Here is a 24,686-nt window from a genome sequence, read left to right as displayed (position 1 = left end):
AACATGCAAACCCTGAAAATCCCTAACTATAGAGAAACTGAATGAGAAAACCACGTACAAAATAAAATAAAACGCTGGAAAACACATGTAGTCCTTCTCAGCATATGCATGGTTTTGGCTTGTGGCAAGTACAGGTGTAGAAACCAGGAAGGGTGAATTCCACTGTATAAGCATCAGCCGCCATAACTGTAATAACGTAGTGCAAGGCCAGGAGGAAATTAAGGCACTTCCTCTTTCATTCTTTTCCAAGTTACTGTTATCAGATGGGTGAGGCACCAGGGGAATGTGTTTTACATGCTGTGGTTGTTGGGGTAGAAAACCCCATCACCATTCTATTCTACTTCTATCGATAATTATGTTACTGACTGACGCTGAGCCCTCTTTCATATGTGTTATGAAATGGGAAATGGACTGAAATGGGAAATGGACTTGTACTTGTATAGCGCTTTTCTAGTCTTCCGACCACTCAAAGCGCTTTAAGATGTCATTGACCCATTCACACCATTCATACACTGATGGGAGGGGCTACCATGCAAGGTGCCACCTGCCCATCAGGATTCTAACTGACCATTCATACACAGTCACACACTGCAGGCTTGGGAAGGAAGACAATATTTCCCTCAAATGTCAGACTATTGATTCAAATTTGAAAAAGTAAAGCTAGCAGCCTGCATGGTGGTGCAGTGGATAGCACTGTCACCTCACAGCAAGCCCGGGTTCGATCCCCAATCCCAGGCAGTACTTCTGGACTTTACACGTTCTCCTAGCAGCGGGGGTTCTCGAGCTTCCTCCCACAGTCCAAAGACATGCAGCTTAGGGTTAATTGGAGACTTTAAATGTCCTGTAGGTGCGTTTGTTTTACCTGACGGAGGTTGTTGTAGATATCAAGGCCTCTGCGAGCCCACAGCAGGAGCTGGATCAGTTTGCGGACGAGGGCCAACTCCTCCTGTACCACTGCTATGTGGAGAGCTCTGTAATGAACAACACAGTTGAAAGCTAAATGCAAGTAGAATTTATTTTTAAACAAGCATAATTTGAAAAGATATCTGTTAAAAGTACAGGCAGAGTATGTGTAACTTTAGAGTGAACACCAAGATTAATAAATACATGTCTTAATAGAAGCCATGGATCTGCTACCTTTGCAATTACAATCACATGGGAAACAAGTATCATATCTTTATTAAATATAAGTATCTAAGCATAATTAATTACAGAGAAAATTATTTGTCAAAGTATTATTTACATCAAACATCAAATCAGGTGTGTTATTACAGTCAGATAAGCTATTGAACTATTGCTTTAAATAAAGATAGTTTACATAATTTGGGATGGCCTTCAAATCTAGTCTGGGAAGAACTTTTGTCAGAAGTAGCTAATTCTACTTTAAAACAACAACTTTATAACAATTGTCATATACAGGTACATCTCTCTCAGCATTTAACCCATCTGCTGTGACACTGCAACACATGCCAACTGGAGGAGCCGGGAATTTAAGTACTGATGTTCCGAATAGAGGTCAACATGTATGTCTGACCCACAACCGCCACGCCAACGCCACGCCACGCCACGCCACGCCATGTCACGCCACGCCATGTCACGCCACGCCATGTCACGCTACGCCATGCCACGCCACGCCATGCCACGCCACGACATACCACGCCACGGGATACCACGCCACGCCACGACATACCACGCCACGGGATACCACGCCACGCCACGCCACGCCACGCCATGTCACGCCACGCCATGTCAAGCCACGCCATGTCACGCCACGCCATGTCACGCTACGCCATGCCACGCCACGACATACCACGCCACGGGATACCACGTCACGCCACGCCACGTCACGCCACGCCACGCCATGTCACGCTACGCCATGCCACGCCATGCCGCGCCGCAGCATACCACGCCATGCCATGCCACGCCATGCCATGCCACGCCTCGACATACCACGCCACGGGATACCACGCCACGGGATACCACGCCACGGGATACCACGCCACGCCATGTCACGCCACGCCATGTCACGCTACGCCATGCCACGCCACGCCGCAGCATACCACGCCATGCCATGCCACGCCTCGACATACCACGCCACAGGATACCACGCCACACCACGCCGTGCCACGCCACATCACGCCGCGCCATGCCACGCCACGCCATGCCATGCCATGCCACGTCACGGCATACCACGCATCTGAATTATCCCAGGAGCTTCACAGATAGAGTCACAGGCATGATTCACACCACCCGTTTCACAGCCTTATCAAGATTAAGGGGAAACCACTATCTGAGGTCTGTACGTGAAGCGAAAGAACAAACGCAGGCCAAAGTTTAGGACAGGGAAAAGCAGAAAACAAAGCTTTTTTTTTTCTCAAGAGAGCAGCTTCCAGTAAGAGCCAGACTGATTTTATGTCACTTCCTGTTGTCAGCAACAATGGCAGCTTTCTTGAACTCGCTCTGTGTGCTGTGAAATCCAGCCATTCAGCGGTCTGGTTTCTGACAGGGGCTTTTATAGGTTCACTCAGTCAGCTTCCTCTATTGGATAGGTCCCATTCAGACATACAGTACAATCATGGTACAGGAAACAGAGCAGCTTCTTGAGAAGTTTAAAGCACCCTTGCATAGAATTTGAGGTCAGAAAATAAGTTCTTACATGACAAAATCACGTGCAACACTTCCTCTCAGCGATGTGTCCCACTGACGTGAAGTCATTAATGACATTAATATCCTCCCTGAATAGATAGAGATGAAAGACCTTTTCAGCTACTCGTCAACACTTGTCTGCACATTTTATTAAAACTGGTGCGTGTGCAAGGAATTATGCTTACATAATCTCGATATTCACAGTGGAAACACTCAAATTATTTGACAACTTCAGGATAAGCACGTGCTACGATTCACTTGGTGGTTTCAGGAAAAAACAGCCTTGCTCTATGTTTGTGTATAATTCAACTTTTAAATTTGACCACCAAATAACGAGTGCAAATCGTCGACAATGCATGTGCACAAACATGCATAGTATTGGTCATGAATGGTCCAGCATGGACATCAGCTCTCAAACTAAATGATCCTGTGCAAGAGCAGGTTGAAACTGCGACTGCAATAAACAATCAGATGATTTGCGAACAGCAGAAAAAGCAGAACTGTCCTTTTGAACGGGAGTAAGCAAGGTGGTTCTTTCCTCAGCTGGTCCCTGTTCCTGTAAGTGAGCTCAGAATAGTGAACAAATCTGAATCCAAAAATATCCATTTATTATATTTACTGTACATGCTATCATCGCCCATCATTTGCCTCAAAAATCCCCTTCAGTGTGTCAGCAATAAATCCTATCGTGATCTTAGTGACCAATACAGCTGCAGCATATCCAAGTCAGCTATGGTTATTTATCTCTCTAAGCATTGAGCTCAACTAATGTGTCAAGAGTTGCCTTAATAAAGGTATAAAATGACTTTATCTCTTATTATACACAACGCTATCTGCATCCATCTCTCTCTTTTTCCTCTAAAGATGAAACTGTACTGTTTCTAGTTCCTGGAAGTGAGGCAGACCACAGCCCCAGATAACCCCAAGCACAGTGCCGCTGACGCAGACAGGAGACGTGAGCCTGCCGCATTAACACTGACAGTCCCTGTGTAACTGTGTATGTGCGTGTGTGTGTGTGTGGGTGTGTGTGTGTGTGAGAGAGAGAGAGAAAAAGAAGAAAAGAGACTGCGATGAAAGAAAGATAAGGCTGTATCCTGTGGTATCCTGTTTGGTGTGGAGGGTGAGAACCTAGCCAAACTGAATGATCCATCTGAAGCCGAACATATCCTGTGGTCTGTGGAGCAGCTGAGCAATGAGGTGATGTGTCAGTGTGCGTAAATAGTAAACAAAAGAGATGCAGAGGAGCACCACCGTCCAGTGAAGAAGAAATTATGGTTTATAGTCCACTCGGCTTGTCACGAAGAATGATGTTATGTCCATGTTTGTCGGGCAGAGGTGTCCATATTGGAAACCTGCAATTTGTTGTTTGGTGGGATCAGTTGTTTTTTTTACATTCATTGAAAGGGTCACATGGGGTCACAAGTGAATGAGTGAGTGAGTGAGTCAGTAGGATATTGAACATTAATCTGTGCAAATATTAGGCTGTCAACATCGACAGAAAACTTGGGCTTGCAATGGTAGTTCAAGAAACAATCTCACAGATAGTGTGAACTCGAGTTCACTCTCTCACGCTACAGCGAGCAGTGTTCGATGACGGTGAACCAGGTCGGAGGACTGTGGACCCAGGTCATATATAACCTAGTGACCCATTCACACCGTACGCAAACACTGTCTTTACCTTGTTGCTTCAGTGTGAACAGGGAATAAGTGTCTGGCCGTGGGACTCGGTTCTGCTATGAACAGAAAAATAGACAGTGCAAAATGAGAGAAAGAAAAAAGCTTAGCCTCACAGTACCACCGGTGTGGCTGTAGACTACTAATGTGGTTTTGGTGTTTGTTTGTATTTTCTGGAAAAAAAGATTAAAGTTTATACCTGGATGTGCAGAATCCAAATACCGTTAAAAAAACTAAGTATTGGGTCGACATGCCATAGTCATTTGAAATAATCTAAGTCTGCAATTACAATATTGACCCATGAAGGTGTTTACATGACAGTTTCAATGATCACCGTATAGCCCAGATGATGGTGTTTTTGTGCAGGTCAATGGAACTGAGTGCCATGTAGGAATACATTTGTACGAGCTGTAAGGCAATTAATACATATGCACATCTCCCATACAAATGATAGCGTGGATAAGCAAGTGACACATAACAGAAATGCAAGAGAGAGAACGAGAGAAAAAAAGAGAGAGAGAGAGATATGAAGTTGATAAAAAGAAAGCGGTAAATGAGGAAGTAAGGAGCGGATGTTTGGGTTTTTTGAGACCATTCATTTAAAAACACAGAGAAAAAAAGAAAGAAAGACAGACACCTGAGAAGAACCGCAATCGTGTTTAAAAACTGAGCACTGACTGGTTTTCCCGAAACTAAGGGGCTCAGAGGCGCTGAGAACTGAATATGAACACCCCATTGACGTAAGAGTAGGCGCATGCTCGTTGTCACTTACATTATGCACACACGCACACACAAACATACACACACACTCACACACACACGTACAGGCAGTGTGAAGGGGGGCTGAGAGTGTTTCTTTCGGCAAAATTCAAACTAAGTTTCCAACAACAACGAAGTAGGTATAGCCAGCCAATGTGTCTCAACTGCATTACAAAGGGTTCGATTCTGTGAATGGTATCTGTACTGCAGCTTTGTTGCATTAAGGCACTACTAATAACATAATGTTCATTATGCACATTTCAACTATTTGTAGGAAGTGAAGGTGAAAAATAAAAACAGGTATAGGTGGCAAGAGTTTAAGAATCCACACTGTCAATCAGACATATATATATATATATATATATATATATATATATATATATATATATACACAAAGTATATATATACAGTACATACAAATTAAAAGTACTTGTTATCACATAAAAATCAAAAAGTACTTGTTATCAGGGCTATTGCAAGAGTCACCATATATTGCATTATTCTTATTCCCTGGCCACTGCCTGTTATTAGTGGATGCCTTATAGTAATTATGAGTCTCTGAAGCCGATATGGGACAATAAGCAGCTGCTTGTCACGGGACTTATGGCTCCACTACATGTTGGTCATCACGGGTTTGTTTTGATTGGATGCAAATAATGCTGATACTTTTTTGAAACAGCAACATCAAAGTCATTTAATTCTTGGACATGCTATTTTAATAGTCATATGACTGTGTGTGTGTGTGTGTGTGTGTGTGTGTGTGTGTGTGTGTGTTCTCAGTTTGTGTGTGGGCGGGTGGGTGTTTAGACAAAGTAAAGTAATCATGCGTTAAAGTTAAATATTTGCATTAATTCAGTCTCGAGAACTCCTCCAGTGTCCTGTACAGTGTTCTCATTCTCAACCCCCATCCTACACCCTGAGATACTTCAAATTAAAGATTGTTCAACACACACTGTCACATACATGCAATGCCTATTTATTCAAGAAGCTCATGTTCCAGTGCTACAGATTCCAGGTTGTTGTGTTATATCAAAGTCTCCATTGCCACATCGCGAATCATTCCTGGTCTACACTTAACAAGTTTCCCATACAGGAAATGAAACAGCAATAAAGAATTTAGGTGGATGAGGGGGAACTGACTGTACCTGTTCAATATGCAGAACCAGGTGAGTCACAGAGTACAGAACAAATAATCTGAGATGGTATTAGGCATCTCACAAACCACATCCAGGTTGAGCAACGCCTAAAGCTTTGTTTATGAGGTAAAACCGTTAGACGTTGTTTGGGTCCAGCCCTGTGAATGACTTTTTATGAAAGTGGTAATTGTGGTTCTTAGAGAAGTGATCCCAGAGAGTGGATCTGCATTGACTGCAAGGAGCCACGATGCAGACTGAAATGTCACAGGACTTCTTCATTTGAGACATTTTAACATATCACAGTAGAGCGGAGGTATACATGAAAATAATTAATGATGAGGGTTGCTGGTATTGTGCTCTGCTGGTTCACTGTCACGGCTTACTGGAGCGTTTGAATTTTCAACTCCAACAAGTTAAAATGTCTGCTGTGGAAAGGGCCTATTGTTTTGCAAATTTGAGAATGGCTCTACAGAAATTCAAGATTCAAGATTCAAGATATGTATTTGCCATTTGTGCCTGGACCAACAGTCCAGACACATTGGCACTCTTATGCAGGGCTCTCCGAGTCAACGTTTCAGAAATATCATTATAAAAAAGAAAGAAAAAGAAAAATACAAAATATAAAAGAGAACACTATACAAAAGTGGTGATGTATACAGAGGGGTGGTACTATGTACAAGGACAAGAGAGGTTCTAATATGTACAGTTTGGGGTACAGTTTTAAATTAGACAGTTTTAAATGATATAGTTTTAAGTAATAAAATGGCACATATTGCACATAAGTGTAGTGAGGTAGTGTTGGGTTCTCAGACATATTTCAGTGGTTTTGTGTTGCCATCAGTCTGACTGTGATATGTACCAGATGCATGTATCATGTTCCAAGAAGTTAACAATGTTTTGTACGTTAAATTTAAACTATGAATCTCAATCAAACAGTTGGTATCTCCAGATGTAGAATGGTTGGGTCTGCTCTAAATCTGCTGGAAATCCCATGAAAGTTTATGTGTCGACTGCCAACAGCGATCTGACTAAAAAGCGATGATTTAAAAAATGAATAAGTTTTGGTTGTATAAATTATAGTACTCTTTTTAACTACATGTATATACAGTGACTTCCAACCAAAGCCAGTTTAAAGATATTAACATACGTGTCTCCGTCTTCATCTTGACGTGTAGCCAGAGCGATACCAGTCCGCAGGCTTTCGGCGTGGTGGGTCAGAGGGTGGTTCAACTCGGGGGCCGGGGGCAAGCAGCACACCGGGTATGGACCTGCAGGGACGACACACACAGAGAGAGAGAGAGACGGAAAGAGGAAAAGGTGGAAGAGACAATGAGAACATGAGAAAGATACATAGACAAATAAAAAGATTGCATTGATGAACAAGTACTTGTTTTGCTTTATGGAAGTGTGCAACCGTGCATGTAGGTGTCTCTGCGTGTATTGAGTTATGAGTTGACCCAGCGAGCTTCTTAATCAGCGCAGATTACTGGACGCTTTCTCATTGATTCAGCAGCTTCTGCATCTACTCCACTGTATTGTCAAGCAAAGATCAGACATTATTATTGTCACGTATACTCTGAGATTAAACAAAAATAAAAAATAAAAAAAGAGTTATTGGGTATATAGTGAGTAACGCTTACCGTAATCAAACGGGTGCAGGAAGCGAACGGGATATCCATCCGGACTCTGCCCTGCCTCTTCAGCCCGCCTGAGAGTCGCTGGTGCCGCGGCGACCCTGCTTTCACTTGCGGTCGTTTCCAAACGACCGGCGGAGCTCTGTCGCCATGTGAAGTCCGCGTCCACCGGAGGAGCCAAGCGGTCTCCGCTCTCTGGTAAAACCGGCGACTGCGCGTGGGACTCCGGCTCGACGGGAATCGGGCGTTTCCTAAAAGGCAGCCTGTAGGAAGACTTGTCCGCTGGCCGTTTGCGAGCAGCGCCGTTTTCTGGGCCCGGTGCGCTTCTGACCGCGGGGCAGTGTGTTTCCGGTCGGTCTTGTCCTGTGCACGGAGGTGAGGCGTCTTTCCCTCGAGCGTCCTCGGCGTGACCTTTGCAGTCCGGAGTCCTCGACCCGGCGCTCCCACGCTCTCGGTTACTGGTGCGCAGATCCAGCGGCGCGGTGGCAACCGACTGGTGGTTCATGGTCATGATCCTCGGCATCAACTGGGGAGGGGGGGGGGGGGGGGGGGGGGGGGGGGGGCGAGGCGCTCAGGACCTGAAGAAGTGTCAGGTGTGTGCGCGTGAGGTCTGGTGGTGGGATCAGTCCAATCCAAAGTGGCCAGTGGTGCGCTTTTCCCCCATCCCCGCAGCGATCAAATCATCACTCTGTTTCCCTTTGTGTCACCGGTGTATTTGAGAGAAGCGTTAAAAAAGACTCTTACGCAAATGTATTTTCCAAGAAGCGCCCATAGAAGTTGATAATGTGCATCCCTGCGCACCTACAGTAACAACTGCAGGTAGTGCCGCAGCTGCGATAGCGCGGATCTGCTTTAAATGGACTGGCGGTGCTTTCCCTCTCAGCGCGATAGTCGTTTTGTTTCGGTTTAAGGGCAAATTAATCTGAGTGAAGCAGGGAAAAGAGAGAAAAACACTTCGTTGGATTCAAAATGATGTCTGCATTTCCGATCTCTTTCACATCTGTCTGTTTTGCATTCAAGTTCAACACATCTAATACTGAATTTCTCAAGAAGTTCAAGGATCGATGCTTTTCTCTGTTCGGATGCTTTGGGCTTTGGGGCTTGCAGCCTGCTGAAGCTGGCTATACCCCGCCTGCATGTTGTTTCCTAATTGTCAACATGTTCACTCAAATGTATTGGAATGCACGGTCATGTTTAAAAGGCACACTTATTTTTTATTTCCTTTGTTCCAATTTGTCTTTGCTTTGTTTAGTCATGTTAATAACACATAGTTTAGCTATTTCAAGACTTGAGGAGCAACATTGAGTTTCGTGTAATTGAGAAATGTTGCAGGTAATGTGAGAATTTGATCTTATTATAAAGTGTATTTCTTTCCTTTATTGCAACATCCTAACAGATTGTCCCACCTTATATGAGAACGCAACATGGAAGACTGACTTTGACAACACGCAAAGTGCAGAATGATATAGGCCACTTTCTTTAACGAAATTGGGCATCTAAACCTATTTGTTGTTGTGTTGATATGTTAGCATCAGATCAAAAGACAAAGAGTATCACAAACAGAAAGCCTTTGAAAAGTAAACTTCCTCTCTGAACTGTTCTGTATTTTGTTCATGCAGTGTGTTTAGTCAGCAACCATAATGTTGATGTTCACCCCCAGTGTTTTTACAGTATAGAGCAGACACTATTGTCTCAGTTGTGTTACATTACAGCTGATTACTCTTCAATAAATGACAGTTTCTTGTATTATTCTGGACTCACAAATGCTCAATCCTCTGCATTTGTGCAAAAAGGTGAACTCATTACACTGTAAATAAACAAGAAATGAAAACTCAAGTAAGTCTTGCTCTTAATTCTAGATTGTTTAGCACTCTAGTGTCATTTGGAGGACACAGAATTTGCAAATTGCACTCCATCGGATGTGCAGTGTGTCTGTCATAGTTCATATCTTTCCTCCGGTTGTGCATAAGCCACCTGGCTGCACTGCCAAAAGCAGGAATGAGGAGAGGTAAACAGGAATACACAGAGAAGATGCCCTTACATAACTGGCTGTTCAGATGATGCCCTGCGGCCACGTTACCAGGTCAAAAGCACTTATACGAGCCATAAATGTGCTATACACACACACACACACATGCATAACATCTCCTTGTCTTTTATCTAATGCTACTCCACCCTCAGACCGTGCAGGGTCTGATTACCAGGGTCAATTTGGGACTTTCCTCTTTCCACTGAAGTGTGCGTTGGCAACGGAAAGTCAAACTTGGTGTCTAAAGTCCCTAAAACACCCTGACACTACACAAACATACTCTGCAGCTGCCAATGCACTCAACCATTAGCGTCTCCTCCGGCATTAAGTGTCATTGTTTATGCACATGGCCTACCTCTTCAACCGACAGTCTCACCCTGAACACACACTCGAAAGAACTCCTTGCTTAATCAATGAGTCATTGACTGAGGTTTGATGAGCTTAAAGAACATATACATATGCAACATGTAAACAGAACAATCCCCAGACCAATATTCATATTTAGTGGCTCAGTTTTCTGGAGCATAATGAATGCAGAGTCATCTGTGGCACAGATCAAGAGGTAGCATGAGGCCACCCTTGTGCCACGAGAGAAATGGTGAACCCATAGACACTAAAGTAAGCGTGAAGAAATACTATACTTCTTTAAATAATTAAACTACATTTGAACAATAAAGAACAAACTACTGCTCTCACGTGCTGCTGGGCAAGCAGCCTTGACATTTGTCACTGCAACATGAACAACGGGAGACGATCGAGCAGGAAGCTTTTTTTGTCCAGTTGAGTCATAGGATTGTTAAGTTTTTTTGGGGTAATTTTAGTGAATATTAGCTGGACCCTGAAATGTCAATGGGTAAAATAATCAGATTTCAGTGACAGCACTAAGCTGGCGGAGGTTTGTCTGAGTTGTGGAAGAGTTGGTCAGTTCTCTCATCCTCATTCTTCATTGCTAATTCAAATGTTTGCGCTTAAGGAATTGTTACAGCTGCGAGGAGAAACTTAAATTGTGTGTGTTACCTGTTTGTCTGTGCACTTTATTTTATATGTTATATTCTTCTGTACATTTAATATGTTTCAATTATTGCACTGTGTTGATTGTTTAATGTTGCTGTCCAATGACAAATTCCTTGTTTGTGAAAACATACTTGGCAATAAAAGGTTCTGATTCTGATGATTTTAGCGATCCCAGTGTTGCCGAGCACCAGATTCCCCTTAGAAAACCTCTCATTTGACCACAGAGGGGTCTGTCAGTCCTGGTCCTGGTCCTGGTTCTCCCGTGGCCCCTTTCCCTCAGCGGGTGCAGCAATACGGCCTGGGTCTCCAGCAGCGTGGTGTCGGTGTTGGTAACCAGCAGGACCTGACGGGGCAGCGAGGGGAAGCTCTGCTCCTGCCCGGAGTTGAAGCCGCTGCTGCCGGGGGGCGGAGCTGTCCACCTCCCAACTGCAGGTCCGACACATCTGGGTCTGTCGATCGTGGGCTAGTTGCTTCTGAAGGAGTTTCTGGTGACCCGGCATCATTTCATCTGATTGACAAATGACAAGCATTAAGAGTAACTAAAGAAAAAGCCTCTTCTCACTCATGGCTATCTCCCCCTCTCAGTTTCTTCATCCCACTTAGTTCTCCTGGACTGAATATCCCCTTAAAATACAACACTTAACTACAACCATAAATACAATGTAGGAAAAGTTGCCTGCATTTCTATTATCAGGGACAATTTAACTAGCTGATCATTTTGGATCTACTCCTTGTTTTTCAGTGAGGCTGTCATGCAGGAAGTGCACTACTGCCACCTTCTGGACAATGAACGCGGAGCAGACAACTTTATTTCGCCTTTTAAATATAGTATACTGTAGATATATATATATTTTTTTCTCCCACATAGCCTGAAAAGAATAACTAAAAAGAAAATAATGTTTAAGTAACATGGTTAAAAATACAACATTTGCTTCTTTAACTCAGTACAGATTCCTTCATGGGCTCGTTTAGATGACCACATTTATTAATGAGCCCAACACTGTAAATTCATCTTGATTTATTTTTTAAGTGTATTGCATAGGTGAACATAGATACACATTTTTAAACCACCAGACATAATTTTGTTCTCATCATTTCCCATGCTAATGCAATAAGTAATTTGCATGTAAAAAAATGTATGTTTATTTTGTTATATATGAAGGTCCATATATAGATTGAAAGAATTATTGCAGTCACACATATAAATACATTCAGAGTATTTATAGTGCCCTTTGAAATAAATTGTGAATTTTCCCATTACTTTTTCATCTATTCTTACACTTAAATACTGAGTTAGACTTGGAGTATTGCTAGGTATTTATTTGTTGTTAGCGGTTATTTATTTATTCATAAATGGTATTGATGAATTATTCTAGATGTTTGCTTATTTAGATTATATTTTTAGATAGATTTATATAGCAGTGACAGGCATAATTTATTTGTTCTGTCTTTTCTTAATTGCTTTTCTTTTGCAAGCAAGAAACACCTTTTCTAATGTTCAGAACAATATTGAGCTTCTTTTCTCAAAGTGTTTAATGTCAAAATGCAATGTATCTAATAAAAGTGCATTCATCTTTAAATGCTTCATTACATCTTTCAGCTTTTATCTGTCGTCATTAAAAATATTTATAACAATCAGTTCATTCACTATGGGGTAATTCGTTTTTCAGATATCTAACAATACACATTTTTCACCTGATGATGGCGATAAAGTAAAAATGAAGGACTCACCAAAGTAATTACAATGTATCCCAAGGAGTAAGGTCTGTATTAACTTAAATGGTAATTCATGAGACAATTCATTCAAACCACAAATGTCAACCTCAAGGTGGCGCAAGAGGAAAAGTCTCCAAAGTCCTCATGATTCATTCTCTGGGGATGTCTGTCCACAATTTAGTGGCAATCCATCCAACAGGTAATACAATATTTAAGTATCAACCAAAATGGTGGACATACTGACTTTGCAGCAAGGATTCTGGTGAAATGCCAACTCGATCCATTCAATCTGCTGATTGTCAGGTGCAGATGATGATTCTCTGTTGGAGGTGACCTTACCTTTGAACACACGGCATCCTGTCTGATAGTAAGTAGTCTGACTGTGTGTGCTGTCTGAATACCACGTTCTATTGAGGTCATGCTCAATACTGCTTCTTCTTTATGTCACTCTCGCTCTCTCTCTCTCTCTCTCTCTCTCTCTCTCTCTCTCTCTCTCTCTCTCTCTCTCTCTATGCTTGCCTGCCCGAGTAGTAGAGCAAAGAACACAAACCTGTTTGGCTTGCTGCAACCAGGAAACCAAATCAAAGAGTGCACCGAAGAGAGAGAGAGAGAAAGCGAGGGCGAAGAAAAGAAGAAGCAGAAACATTTCAGCCAATGACAAAGGACATGTTTCTGCTGTGATGTGAGTAGAAGTCTCCTTTCTGCTGACCCTGACAATGTGGGACTGCTGTGCTGACGAGATGTGCGCATGATGAATACCGGTAAGTGTGCTAGAAAGGGTGGAGAGAGTTGTGATGGTAGACGTTGAACCTGTTTTAGAGTTGATCAGGGTCGAGTCCTCCCTCCCTCAGTTCTCAGTTCACTCTTTCTCATGCTTGGCCTCTTGTGCTTCATTGTTGATGTTGTCAAAATATTTTTAAACATATACATATGTTTGTATTTTTCTGAAGGTCTGACTGAGGAGTGAGAGGAGTGGATCTCTGTGGATCTCCGGGGCCAACATGCAAAGCTTCGAGGGCATTTTTAGAGATGCCGTAATTAAACATGCCCTCCATTGTTGGATAATGTAATACTGTTAGATTATTATCATATAGATCAAGCATGGATGCTGTTTGAGGAGGCTAAGATGTGTGTTTTTCAGATGAAGCTGGGAACTCACAAAAGTCACCATGAGGACAATAAATACCATCTTAAAACTTGAGCCAGTGTGAATAGCTGATTCACATATTCAAAAGAGCTTTCACATCTCTCAAAACAGTAGGTCCATTATTACTTAATGCCACGTCCCTTTACATAGGGACAGACCGACTTTTAAAGTTTGATTCACATCACTTCACAAGAGCGGAATGATGGCGGCAGCAGGTTCAGGAGCCTCCCTGAGCCCAACATTGAGTTCCCAGCCCCCCACCAGTGGAGACCTGCGGCTGGTGGACAAGGCCCTCAAAAGACTGGACAAGCTCCGCAAGCTGTGCACTAATCCCCGGCTGGGCCTGAGGAACAGTCCACCATACCTGCCAGAGCTGGTATCGGAGACAACAACAATGCTCACACAGGTTTGGGAGCCCTACCGAGGCTCCAGGGCGGCAGGCAGCCAGGTGGCCCGAGAAGATGAGGCCAAGTACCTGAGGATCCATGTCAGAAACCTGCTGGATAAGACAGACAGAGCGTTGCTGCTGTTTAAAGAGGGGCGGGAGAAGATATTCGAGGAGACATCCAGCTGCAGGTAAGACGGACCCTGGCTGACATCTTTACTCAAGAGAGAAGTGGATGAACGGTTTCTTTCTCGTTTGTATAAATATACATTATTTGGATATATTTATTTATATTCATTAATAATGAATATAAACAAAAATATTATATATTTAAATCATTTAAATAATGATAGAATCAAATGCTTCATTCATTTAGTAATGATTACACCCTAAGAGTCATGTTCTGTCCATTGTTGTTTTCCATTTTGGAGTAAAACATCAATCACAAAATAATTAACTTTTTAGTTAAGAGAACATTATTTCAGCAACAATTTTGATAATCAATTAATTGTTTCAGGCATATATCTCTGGGCACCGGCGACGGCGTTAACTCAGGAATGCCTGGAGGGAATTTCATCAAATTTGAGATAAACATTAACTTGGACTTACGGGTGAACTGATTACATTTTGGTGAACAAAGGTCAAGGTCAATGTGACATCACGTCTCTCACCTTCTTGTGAACGTATATCTCAGGAATGCCATGAGATAATTATTTGAAATTTGGCTAAAATGTCCAATTACACTCATAAATGAACTGATTTGAATTTGGTGGACAAAGGACTTCACAAAACACGTTTGGCCATAACTCAATTTCACACAAATGTCTAATAGGATAAAAGTATGACATTTTGGACAGCAATGAATATAAACTGCAACTTGATTGTTTGGTGGAGGCATATAACTGCATGGCGGTATAGTTCTAGTTTTGAACTGTTCAGAAAAAAGACATAATTTGACTCAGAAGTTGTGATGGGCTTTTTCACTTTATTAAGAGACTAAACAATATATTGATTAATTGACAATGGAAATAATTAAGCGTAACACAAAAACTCAAATGTGTCTATTACGCAAGAGTTGGTTCACGCAATTGTCATTGTCTCACTCTCCCGAAACAATATCTAACCATTTTGCATAATTAAATATATTCCTTGCTTCCCAAAAGTAAAATACTTCCCCGTGTGCCAAAGAAGGGAAAAAAATGACCACATTCATTAAGTTTGCTGTTGGGCTAAAGTGGATATTTTAGAGCAACTTCAAAAAAGTGACTTTTTTATTTGGAGTTTGGGCTGCGTCGGCTTCTCCTGTTGAGACTACTAATGACGAAGATGGAAAAAGGGCCAAACCTGCATCTTTGTGATGCTAATGTGAAGAAAACTTGGCAGAAGCAACCTCAGTATGTGAGCAGCTTGGGAGAGAGACTTTTTTTTACTGTATCTTCTAACTGCATGTGGCCTACGTCCAGGACCATATCTATTTCTTCTACTTTTAGATCTGTCCTGTAATAAACACAATATATGCAAATTGTTACAGACACCAGATTTGATCAAAGCTTTTATTTCAACAGGACCTAAAAATCAGATGTATTTAAAGACTTATTGCATCATCAATGTGGTGGCAGATGGCCCCTTTCCACCACAGCCAGGTCTGCATGGGCAGTCATGTGGCAAACATAATGTTGTGTGTAATGTGGCTTACATGCACAGCAAACTTTGTAAAAATCATCTTTTGTATTTTTGTAGGACGTCTTGCTACAATGTCCTATTTTCTACTGCTTGTTTTCCCACTGACTCTTTGTCTATTTCTAAAAAACATTGACTGTTGGATGGTTAAAAAACATAGTCTTCCATTAGTAAATGAATTTTCTATCCCGTGAAGTTAAAAACAGAAGTGAGATATATGACTGATGGTGGAGGCGACAGAAACAGACTGATGGCTTCGCCCTCTTCTGACTGGAATTTAAGAAACGCATGCAAGTGTGCAAACTCGTTACACCTGCAACTACAACTGTAATCAGAAGCAACATAAGAAACACACATACACGTGAATTACGTAATAGATGATATTATGTTACTATTAAAGATGAAAATTCAGCTTGTGTTTTACATTTCATATGCCCTAGGGGGCTTAATTGTAAGTTTAATTTTGACTCACAAATATTTGATCAGCATTTATGTTATCTTAGTGTACGCGTTGTGTTCAGGGTGTGGTTTTTTAATGTTAATTTCTATAAAATAATGATGTCATGTAAACCTTTTAGCAAACAAACACTGATAATAAATCTCAATGGATTTTAGGATGCAGAAACTATTCAAATCTAGAAAATATATTTGCATTAATGTTAATTAAAGTGAGTCACTCAGAGATAGCTTTCGGTTCATTGTCTTGAAGTTTCAAAGCTAAAATTAAAAAATGCATAAGAACAATTGATAGAATATTAAAATCACATATATTTAGGGACCCTAGAAGAGCCTGGAAAGAGAGTACAGTCAATACTGATAAAGACTGGTCTGTGGCACACTGGAACATGTTATGGTATTTACAGACGAGCATGCAGCAGAGAGCATCCTGTTTGCTAGCTGGACTACTTGTTGTGTGTGTTTGATTGTCTCTGTGTGTGTATCTATGGAAAGTATCAGCAATGCTTGTTCCAACTGAAAAGAATCAGTAGAGTATCAAATGAACAACAGTTAGAGCTATGTTTCCCTAAAAAAGGTGGTTGTAGAGTTTGATATTGTCTTATTTCTTTCAATTTCTACACAATGGATCGAGCTCCTAGTTTTCACCACAGTTGTCATTGCTGAACGTGCCTGGTTAGACAAACAAGACGTCACCTACACACACAGTGCAAGGAGGAGTCTTCACTCTAAGCTAGTGATACTTTATGTACATAAAACATCAAGAACATATTTTTCTGCAGATGTCCCAGGCCTTTGACACTTGAGATGAGGGTTATCAGTTTGAAGCAAATTAATTATTGGCCCACAAAATGGTCTTATGTATTTGTATAAGAGATCAAAAGGGCCAGAAAATGTTGACGTGTCTGAAAAAAGTATATCATTTCTATTTCTGTATCCGCAACTGAAAGTCTGCTGTGTTTCTCCTTCTCAGGAGGAACTTGACCAAATTGTCCTTGCTGTTCAGTCACATGCTCTGGGAGCTGAGGGCCATGTTTCCAGGGGGCGGTTTTCAGGGTGACACCTACAAGCTGACTAAGACAGAGGCTAAGGAGTTTTGGACGCGTTCATTTGGAAAAAAGTGAGTGTGGGTAATTCATTTTTTGTTCTTGAGTTGTGTGTCCACATTTTCTCTCTGCTAATAACGTGCTCTGACAGGTGTATCGTGCAGTGGAATAGTTTCAAAGAGCAGCTGTGGAGTGTACACACATTTGAGGAAGGGATGGAGTCCATGGCCCTAAAGTCAACCATAGATCTCACCTGTAATGACCACATCACTGTGTTTGAGTTTGACATATTCACTAGACTGTTTCAGGTAAGAGGAAGTATACCAATCAAAAATAATAAACTGATTTCTTAAAAAAAGAGTTTGACATGTTGTGCTTTCTTGCCAAGAGTTAAAAGGATGGATACCTCTCTCATATCTGTACACTAAATATGAAACTACAGCTGGTTAGCTTAGCTTAGCATACATAATAGAAACTAGGAGAAACAGCTACTCTCTCTCTCTCTGTCCAAAGGGAACCAAAACATAATCCACCTCCCACCCCCATTAAAGCTCACTAATTAAAATGATGAGCACGAATGTAAATGTCAAACAACAAGTCTACCGGAGTTATGTGCCGCACCATAAAACCATTTACTGGACACAGTGATGTCATGGAATCTCTTCTTGCTCCCGGCCAAGAAATAGAGAGAGGTATCTTCTCATCTACAGCAACTCTTGGCAAGACAGCGCATAAGTGTTTTTTCCCACAACGGTGAACTATTCCTTTAATGATGAAACATCATGAACATCCTGAGTCTCCTCTCATTTTAGCCCTGGAGGTCACTCATAAGGAACTGGAACCAGCTAGCAGTGACTCATCCAGGCTACATGGCCTTCCTCACCTATGACCAGGTCATAGCTCGTCTGGAACACTACCTGCACAGACCTGGGAGGTGAAGACGAGCACAGCAACAAGCCCTGACTGATGCATGTCCTAGAGAAGATGATATATGTCACACATATCTCAAACCTCAAACAGCACTATGGAGGATGTTGAGTGTTGAGAAATGAGGTCCAAGAAGCCACATAGAAACACAGAACTACATCTTTAACTACCTGGCTATTCATTATGGAAAAGTTGTTAAAACATTGGTCAGGCAGAAGAGGCTATTTATTAGTGGTATAAGTACCATGTATTTATTTTTCTCTTGAGTTTTTGGCATATATTTCATAGCTCATCAAACTCAGCAGCTCATGATAAAAGGCATGGCCCATACTGGAGCATCTGTATTACAGCTGTAATAATTGGAATGAATTGCTCAAATACAGATAATACCAAACTAAGTGCAGCCCAAAGCAACTCTCTTTGCAAAAGACTAATGGACACCCACAAACTAAACAATGTTGAAGTGACTTATCTGTTAAGTTTAATGTAAACAAGTGTGAGTCATAATCTATTTCTCTCCTAGCTATATCTTTCGCCTAAGCTGCACAAGAATGGGCCAGTGGGCGATTGGCCATGTGACCAGTGAAGGTGACATCATCCAGACCATCCCCCAGAACACACCTCTGTACCAGGCACTCATTCAGGGCTTCAAGGAATGCTGGTCAGGGCACACACACACACATATCTCTCTGCTTCATTTTTTTCTTCGTTTGTGTTTTCTCTCTGAGTGCCGTGTGCTTCTGTGCCTGCAGCTACCTGTACCCAGATGGCCGCGACGTTAACCCCGACCTGACAAGCTTGTATGAACCGGCCCAGAGGGGCAAAGTCAAAGTTACAGAGGTAAGTGGATGCTCTTCATGCCCCCTTATCAATTAATCATACTGCCAACAGGATCCTGAGGCTTTAACAAGAGAAAACATAAATCATATTCTGAATAGTTCTCTTATCGTTTTCTGTCTTGTCTCTCTTGTCCACCCGCCCACACCGCCACTGTAACACCCGGCAGGAGCAGTATGAGCTTTACTGTGACATAGGCAGCACCTTCCAGCTGTGTAAGATCTGTGCAGAGAGGGATAAGGACACTTGTATCCAGCCCTGTGGGCACCTCCTGTGCCAACCCTGCCTCACAGGCTGGCAGGTATGAACCCACATCCACTTACCCATTGCAGCCCAGCTAGTCTCCAGCCCCCCTGTTCTTATTACTGACATGATAAGCCACGGCGGATTGTTTCTGTAACTGTTTTGTGTGTTCAGTGGAGGGAAACTGTCACGGTTGACTAAACTAGATCAATTTTTATATTTGAATGTGGTTTGGGGTTTATGTAACAATATATGCACACGTTTCACTCACAAAGGGCGCGAGTGACATTCACATGCTTTCTAATATATAAGATAACACTCACAAATAAATGACATGACTGATTTATTCATTTTAAACCAATACACTTCAGTATCTCACTCAGTATCTCCACATACATCGTTTCATTAAAATGGCAAAACTTTCCTCAATTAAAAGAAAACTCAATTAAAATAGTCTCGCTTTAAAAACACTATTAACTCAAGCTAATTATATAAGGCAAGTTCCATGTCATCCACATATTTCTATTTAGTTTATGTTGAGCTGTTACACTTCCTTTTTCAGGAAATAAGAGCAGTTTTATATCCCTATTAATGTTTTGAATCAACAGTATGAAGGTACATTGCATCAGTCAGCTTTGTTGACACAACAAGAAATATTGGACTCCACAATTAAAGCATCTTAAACTAATTCTTTGCATGAGCAGATAGTTTGATAACTTACCGGAATGACAAGCACAAAGCTCGGTTCAATGAAGAGAGAAGGGCTGTGAAATGAACCATTACTATCAATGACAGATGCCATGCAGTATGCAAACTGACAACATTGTAGACGAGAACGGATAACATAATGTAAATGTCAGAGAAAGATATACAGTATCACTGGATTGATGCTTTCAATGAAATCAATCGCATTTGAGCATTTTAGATGGCACCAAAATCCCAAAAGTCTGCCTGTAAATCAAAATGTTGTCATCATGTAGAAACTCTTACTTCTTTTTTAAGATTGACATTGAAGACATCCAGTCAGAATTAAAAAGGCTGCTGGCCAATTAGAGTATCAGCCAACCACAAGCCTCCAATCTGTTCCGGAGGCGTTTAAGCGTTAAAAAGGTGCAGAGCGGCATGTCCTCACATTTGGCTGATGACTTCCTGTGTGAGGCTCACATCCTCCTCTGCATGTGTGTGTGTGTGTGTGTGTGTGTGTGTGTGTGTGTGTGTGTGTGTGTGTGTGAAAGACTGACAACATAAGAAGATGTAACATGCTTTGTGGACGTCAGACCGCAATGGAAAAGTTGTAAGTTAGTCTACCAGACTTCCTCATCAACAGCAAGTGTATAACACGATACAATAACCTAAATCACCATTCCAAAGGCATCCGCACACATTTGTAGCTGAATACCAAAAGAATACTAAAGTTCAGTTATAAGATTAACAAAGCAGTGTTGGAAAGTAAAAGAGTTTGAAATAGGTTAAATAATAGTTGTCTAACTCTAAAAGGAGACATCTGGAACAATATATGAACGGACTACATCTGGTCACAGGAATACAAAAATAAATATGCATTAACGTCATAAAAACTGGAGAGACACTAAGCCTGTATGCTTAAGCAATGAAAGTAAAATGTGACAACAATTCATCTTCATGTGGTTTATATGCATGGAAAGCGACAATCTACAGAATCTGTTGCACCTTGTATTTTCCACCTCCTTTATCTTTTTCGAACAAACTGGTGCCTTTATTCTTTGAAGACAAGTCCAACATATTACACCACACTTCAAAGGACACAGTGCTGTTCTCAAGACAACGGGTGACAATGGGTCTCCACATTCATTTAGTGTTTCCATTACTCTGCCTGTCGTTGATAACTATCTAGCAGAAGTCAGCTGGCCACACCTGCCCATACTGTCGCTGCAACATCAGAGGAACAGAGTCCATCATCGTCGAGCCTTACCGGTCAGGCAGTAGGAAGTGGGAGGATGAGGGGGTTGAGAATGAAGAAGAGGGGGACCATGAGGACATTGAACTGATAGTAAAAGAAATGGCTGCCTTGAGGAAGGTGTGTGTGTGTGTGTGAATACATTTCTGTATGTGATCATTTGTTTAGTTTAGTTACAGTCATGCTAATCTATCAGTTGGGACACCACTTTGGTCCAGAATGAAAATGCTCAACACTTATTAAATGGATGGACATGACATTTGGTGGAGATATTGGTGGTCCTCAGAGGATGAATCCAACAGACTTTGTTGATCCCCTGACCTTTTCTCTAGTGCCACCATGAGGTTGACGTTTGTGTCATTCATGACCCCCTCATTGTCATAACCGTTTTGATCCCTTAATGTTTCATATATTATCAAGGCAAGATTTTAATGTCCAATACTTTGGTTTGGGACCTGCAAATATAATCCCATTTGAATCAGCCACAGCTGTACTTTGTTTTTACTGTTAATGTGCTAAACTAAGATTGTGAACGCAGTAAATATTATCCACTAAACATTAGCATGTTATAATTGTCAATGTGGGCATATTGACATGAGCATTTAGGTACCACTAGCATGGCTGCAGACTCTTTGTTTGGTTGTTTGTGTCTCTCTGCAACTCATTCAGTCTATAAGTGCTTAAAGTTCAGTTATTTAGAAGGAATTGTATCAGTTTGCAACATGGGCAGGTTTCTTGTCACCTTAAAAAAAAGTATTTTATTTGTTATTCCCTACTTCACTACCTTTTCTCTCAACAGTTCTCAAGTTTGGATTACAAGGTACCCAGGTCCTGCCTCAGCAATCCACCTCCGGCCCCTAAGAACCTGACAACCCCCCACTGTCCCTCTGCATCCAGCCACTCCCAGACATCAGAAACCAAGACTCTGGACAAACACTCCCACTCCCGTTCAGTAAGTTCCCACAGACAGTCAAGCTATCTGCATATTGATGCTGTCTTACTTCTTGGCAGTTCAATGATGTGTCCAATTTCTCCATTCCTCACAGACAAACTCTGAAGGAATATTAATGCATGCACCAACTGCAGTGTGAATATGTAGCCAGGGATGAAATAAACTAATTACTATTAGTAGTTGATTGCTACTGTAACAAAGTGATTATTTTGTGTATGTAAGTATTGTATTTACCTTCATCCCTCCTAGTGGCTGATGGCTGCGTTTGTGACACGTTTCCTCTCATCAGCAGGCGGACAGTGACAATGCAGCGCGTACAAGACACAGGAAACAGACACAAATGAAAAGGTAAGACACACTTAAAGCAGAGCAGCAAAGGGGCAACATGTGGTTGTTGTCTACATATCTACTAGAAACCTTTAGGAGACTCATTTTAAGCGTGATGCTAAAACTGTGTGACTTCGAGTGACTTCTTCTTCCACTGAGCTAAGGATCTTGACATTTTAGCTTTATTTATAGTCTCCTGGTCAATTAATTAAAGTTATCTATACGGAAACTTGACATTAAATACCCAGATTAACTTTTATATCTATACAATAAAAGCCTATTAATCAAAAGAATATTGTAAAAAAAAAGAAGGGATATTTAATGGTGGACTGTGTTACTAAACTAGAGATGCATATTATTTTAACAGCTAGACACAAATATGACAATTATTTTTATGTTTGCAGTGTTCATCAGTAAAAAATATCATGCTACAGACATATATTGGAGTTAATTAAGTTAATAACCTATGTTTCCTTTTTATGTTTTAAGCAGCGCTGAATTAATCACAGAAGCAAAGAGTGTTGACAGTAAGTGATGGCATTATATAACCTTATATTCTGAACTGTGCACATAGATGTTGAAATATAAATAAAATTGAGATTATTCTACACTACGCAGATTATGTTATCCTAAAAATGTAAAAAGGTTATATGGTGGTTCCAAAATTGTTTCTGTTAAAAGAATAAAAAGAACAAAAATGTAAAGCCTCCTCAGATTCTAAAATTGATAGCATACTGGGAACACTCGTCACAAAATATTATTTCTATTGAAATAATATTACCAAGAATATGAACTGCAAGTTCCTTTCATTTGGTTCTTTTATGCAAATACATCTTTTTTTTCCTTTTATGCTTTCTGAAAGAATCTTGCTAACCTGACTCCCCAATTTTGTTATTTTATTGTTCCCAAATTAATCCTATTCATCGACCCTTTCATAGCAGACATTTTGGCAAGAAATTATATTTAATGATAACATGAACAATGGCTCCGTTCCAGAAATTATTGGAATGCAGCAATTAATGCTGCGATTAGTGCCCCTTTTGTTTGGCAGGTCCTCATGTTTGCTGGAGAGATAAGATTCAACTTTAGTTTCACTCCCAGTGTTTTACCCTCATGTCATGCCCACCATGCAATGTCTTCGAGGCCACTTATGCAAGTATTCTCAACTCCAGTAAAAGGTTACGACTAATATCGTCATTTGTAACTCATAATCTAATACTAGTCTCATGCTATAATTCTTTCATTTATGTAAAAAGTAGATACATCTCATTTTAGATTGAAACCATTTGAGTGGGATCTCTTTTTGTGTTCATGTAGATGGAGCAGCGGGGCTCGGACCTTCCAGTCCAGTCAAACAGAGACGGAGACATAAAGAGAGGGAGGAATGGAGAGCAGACCTCAGAGAAGACAACGATGATCGGGAGTGATGACGAGAAGAATGTCGTCCTGATAGAAAAGCAACTTCCACAAAATAAAGACTCTTTTACGAAAGGGAGAAATACTCACTGATTAACATATCTTATCCAGAAATCAGCGCTGGTTAAATATAAGAATAGTTTCTGCTGTCATGTTTAACTGAAAATGGCCGTGTGTGTAAACCACACCGCTGAAGTTGTGATGCCGTGGGTGGGACTGAGAGGAAGTTTGCAATCAAAGGCCTCCAACTGTTCAATAATCACACTGCCATCACCTCCACAGTAGGTTCAGTACTCAATCTTTATAATTAAAGTGTTTTCTGATCTTCTGTGAAATAATAGAAATTAATGAAATGCTCGATATTTGAAAATGTGATATGAACGAACGAAGGGGGGGGGGGGCAATCACATATCTAAATTGAATATATGAATCAATAGAAATATGTTACCTCGCCATTTAAACCATACCTTAAGTTTGTTCTTATAAGTTATGTGAGTAAATAAATGGCTCTACGTAACTGCACCAAACAGTCTGGTAATAAAATGAAATAAAACTATAACTGACATACTGTATATACTTAAAAAGTAGTTTCATTTGGTGTGGTTTTTTCCCATTATGGACATGAACAGACAAGTGAATATATACCTAGTGGTTTTATTTTTTTTTCTTTGTTCTGGCACAAAGAAAGAAACTTCAAGGCATCAGAGAAAGACAGAAAAGTGAAGT

At 41.1% G+C, this 24,686-nt stretch overlaps 2 protein-coding genes across 14 annotated transcripts in view; one reads left to right on the top strand and one right to left on the bottom strand.

The window, feature by feature from the left end:
• The window catches only part of bcl3 (BCL3 transcription coactivator), a 15,801-nt gene extending 7,399 nt beyond the window's left edge, over positions 1-8,402 (bottom strand). For all 4 annotated transcript variants that reach the window (XM_034553713.1, XM_034553714.1, XM_034553715.1 and 1 more), the window contains exons 1-3: positions 7,856-8,402; positions 7,363-7,483; positions 863-971 (exon numbers count right to left, since the gene is read on the bottom strand). In XM_034553713.1, the coding sequence (XP_034409604.1) occupies positions 863-971; positions 7,363-7,483; positions 7,856-8,372 (747 nt within the window). In that variant the 5' untranslated portion in view covers positions 8,373-8,402. The remainder of the gene's footprint in view (positions 1-862; positions 972-7,362; positions 7,484-7,855) is intronic.
• Positions 8,403-12,868: 4,466 nt separating this feature from the next.
• Positions 12,869-24,525, top strand: cblc (Cbl proto-oncogene C, E3 ubiquitin protein ligase). Of its 10 annotated transcripts, none has more exons than XM_034553321.1 (15): positions 12,876-12,975; positions 13,140-13,369; positions 13,559-13,674; positions 13,750-14,331; positions 17,250-17,396; positions 17,474-17,630; positions 18,135-18,256; positions 18,773-18,910; positions 19,002-19,089; positions 19,256-19,387; positions 21,203-21,385; positions 22,065-22,217; positions 22,507-22,565; positions 23,034-23,071; positions 23,862-24,525. In XM_034553321.1, exons 4-15 carry the CDS (start codon positions 13,955-13,957, stop codon positions 23,969-23,971), a joined length of 1,704 nt encoding a protein of 567 aa, XP_034409212.1. In that variant the 5' UTR covers positions 12,876-12,975; positions 13,140-13,369; positions 13,559-13,674; positions 13,750-13,954; the 3' UTR covers positions 23,972-24,525. The 10 variants fall into 10 exon arrangements, 9 of the variants coding, with proteins under 9 accessions (XP_034409218.1, XP_034409216.1, XP_034409212.1 ...); XM_034553322.1 differs by having other exon boundaries at positions 13,559-13,865; positions 13,949-14,331; XR_004611216.1 differs by having other exon boundaries at positions 12,869-12,975; positions 13,559-14,331; positions 22,467-22,565; positions 23,037-23,071.
• Positions 24,526-24,686: the final 161 nt, after the last annotated feature.

Source organism: Cyclopterus lumpus, chromosome 16 (genome assembly GCF_009769545.1).
Source record: "Cyclopterus lumpus isolate fCycLum1 chromosome 16, fCycLum1.pri, whole genome shotgun sequence".
Classification (NCBI taxonomy): domain Eukaryota; kingdom Metazoa; phylum Chordata; class Actinopteri; order Perciformes; family Cyclopteridae; genus Cyclopterus; species Cyclopterus lumpus.
Note: the sequence above shows the minus strand (reverse complement) of the source record. Positions and strands in the feature narration are given on the sequence as shown.

Excerpts from the sequence above, each read along its gene's own strand:
- cblc (XM_034553321.1), top strand. The coding sequence starts at position 13,955 with ATGATGGCGGCAGCAGGTTCAGGAGCCTCCCTGAGCCCAACATTGAGT. Across the intron at positions 18,257-18,772 it reads TACCTGCACAGACCTGGGAG|CTATATCTTTCGCCTAAGCT; the intron begins GTGAAGACGAGC and ends TTTCTCTCCTAG. Across the intron at positions 19,388-21,202 it reads CCTGCCTCACAGGCTGGCAG|CAGAAGTCAGCTGGCCACAC; the intron begins GTATGAACCCAC and ends ATAACTATCTAG.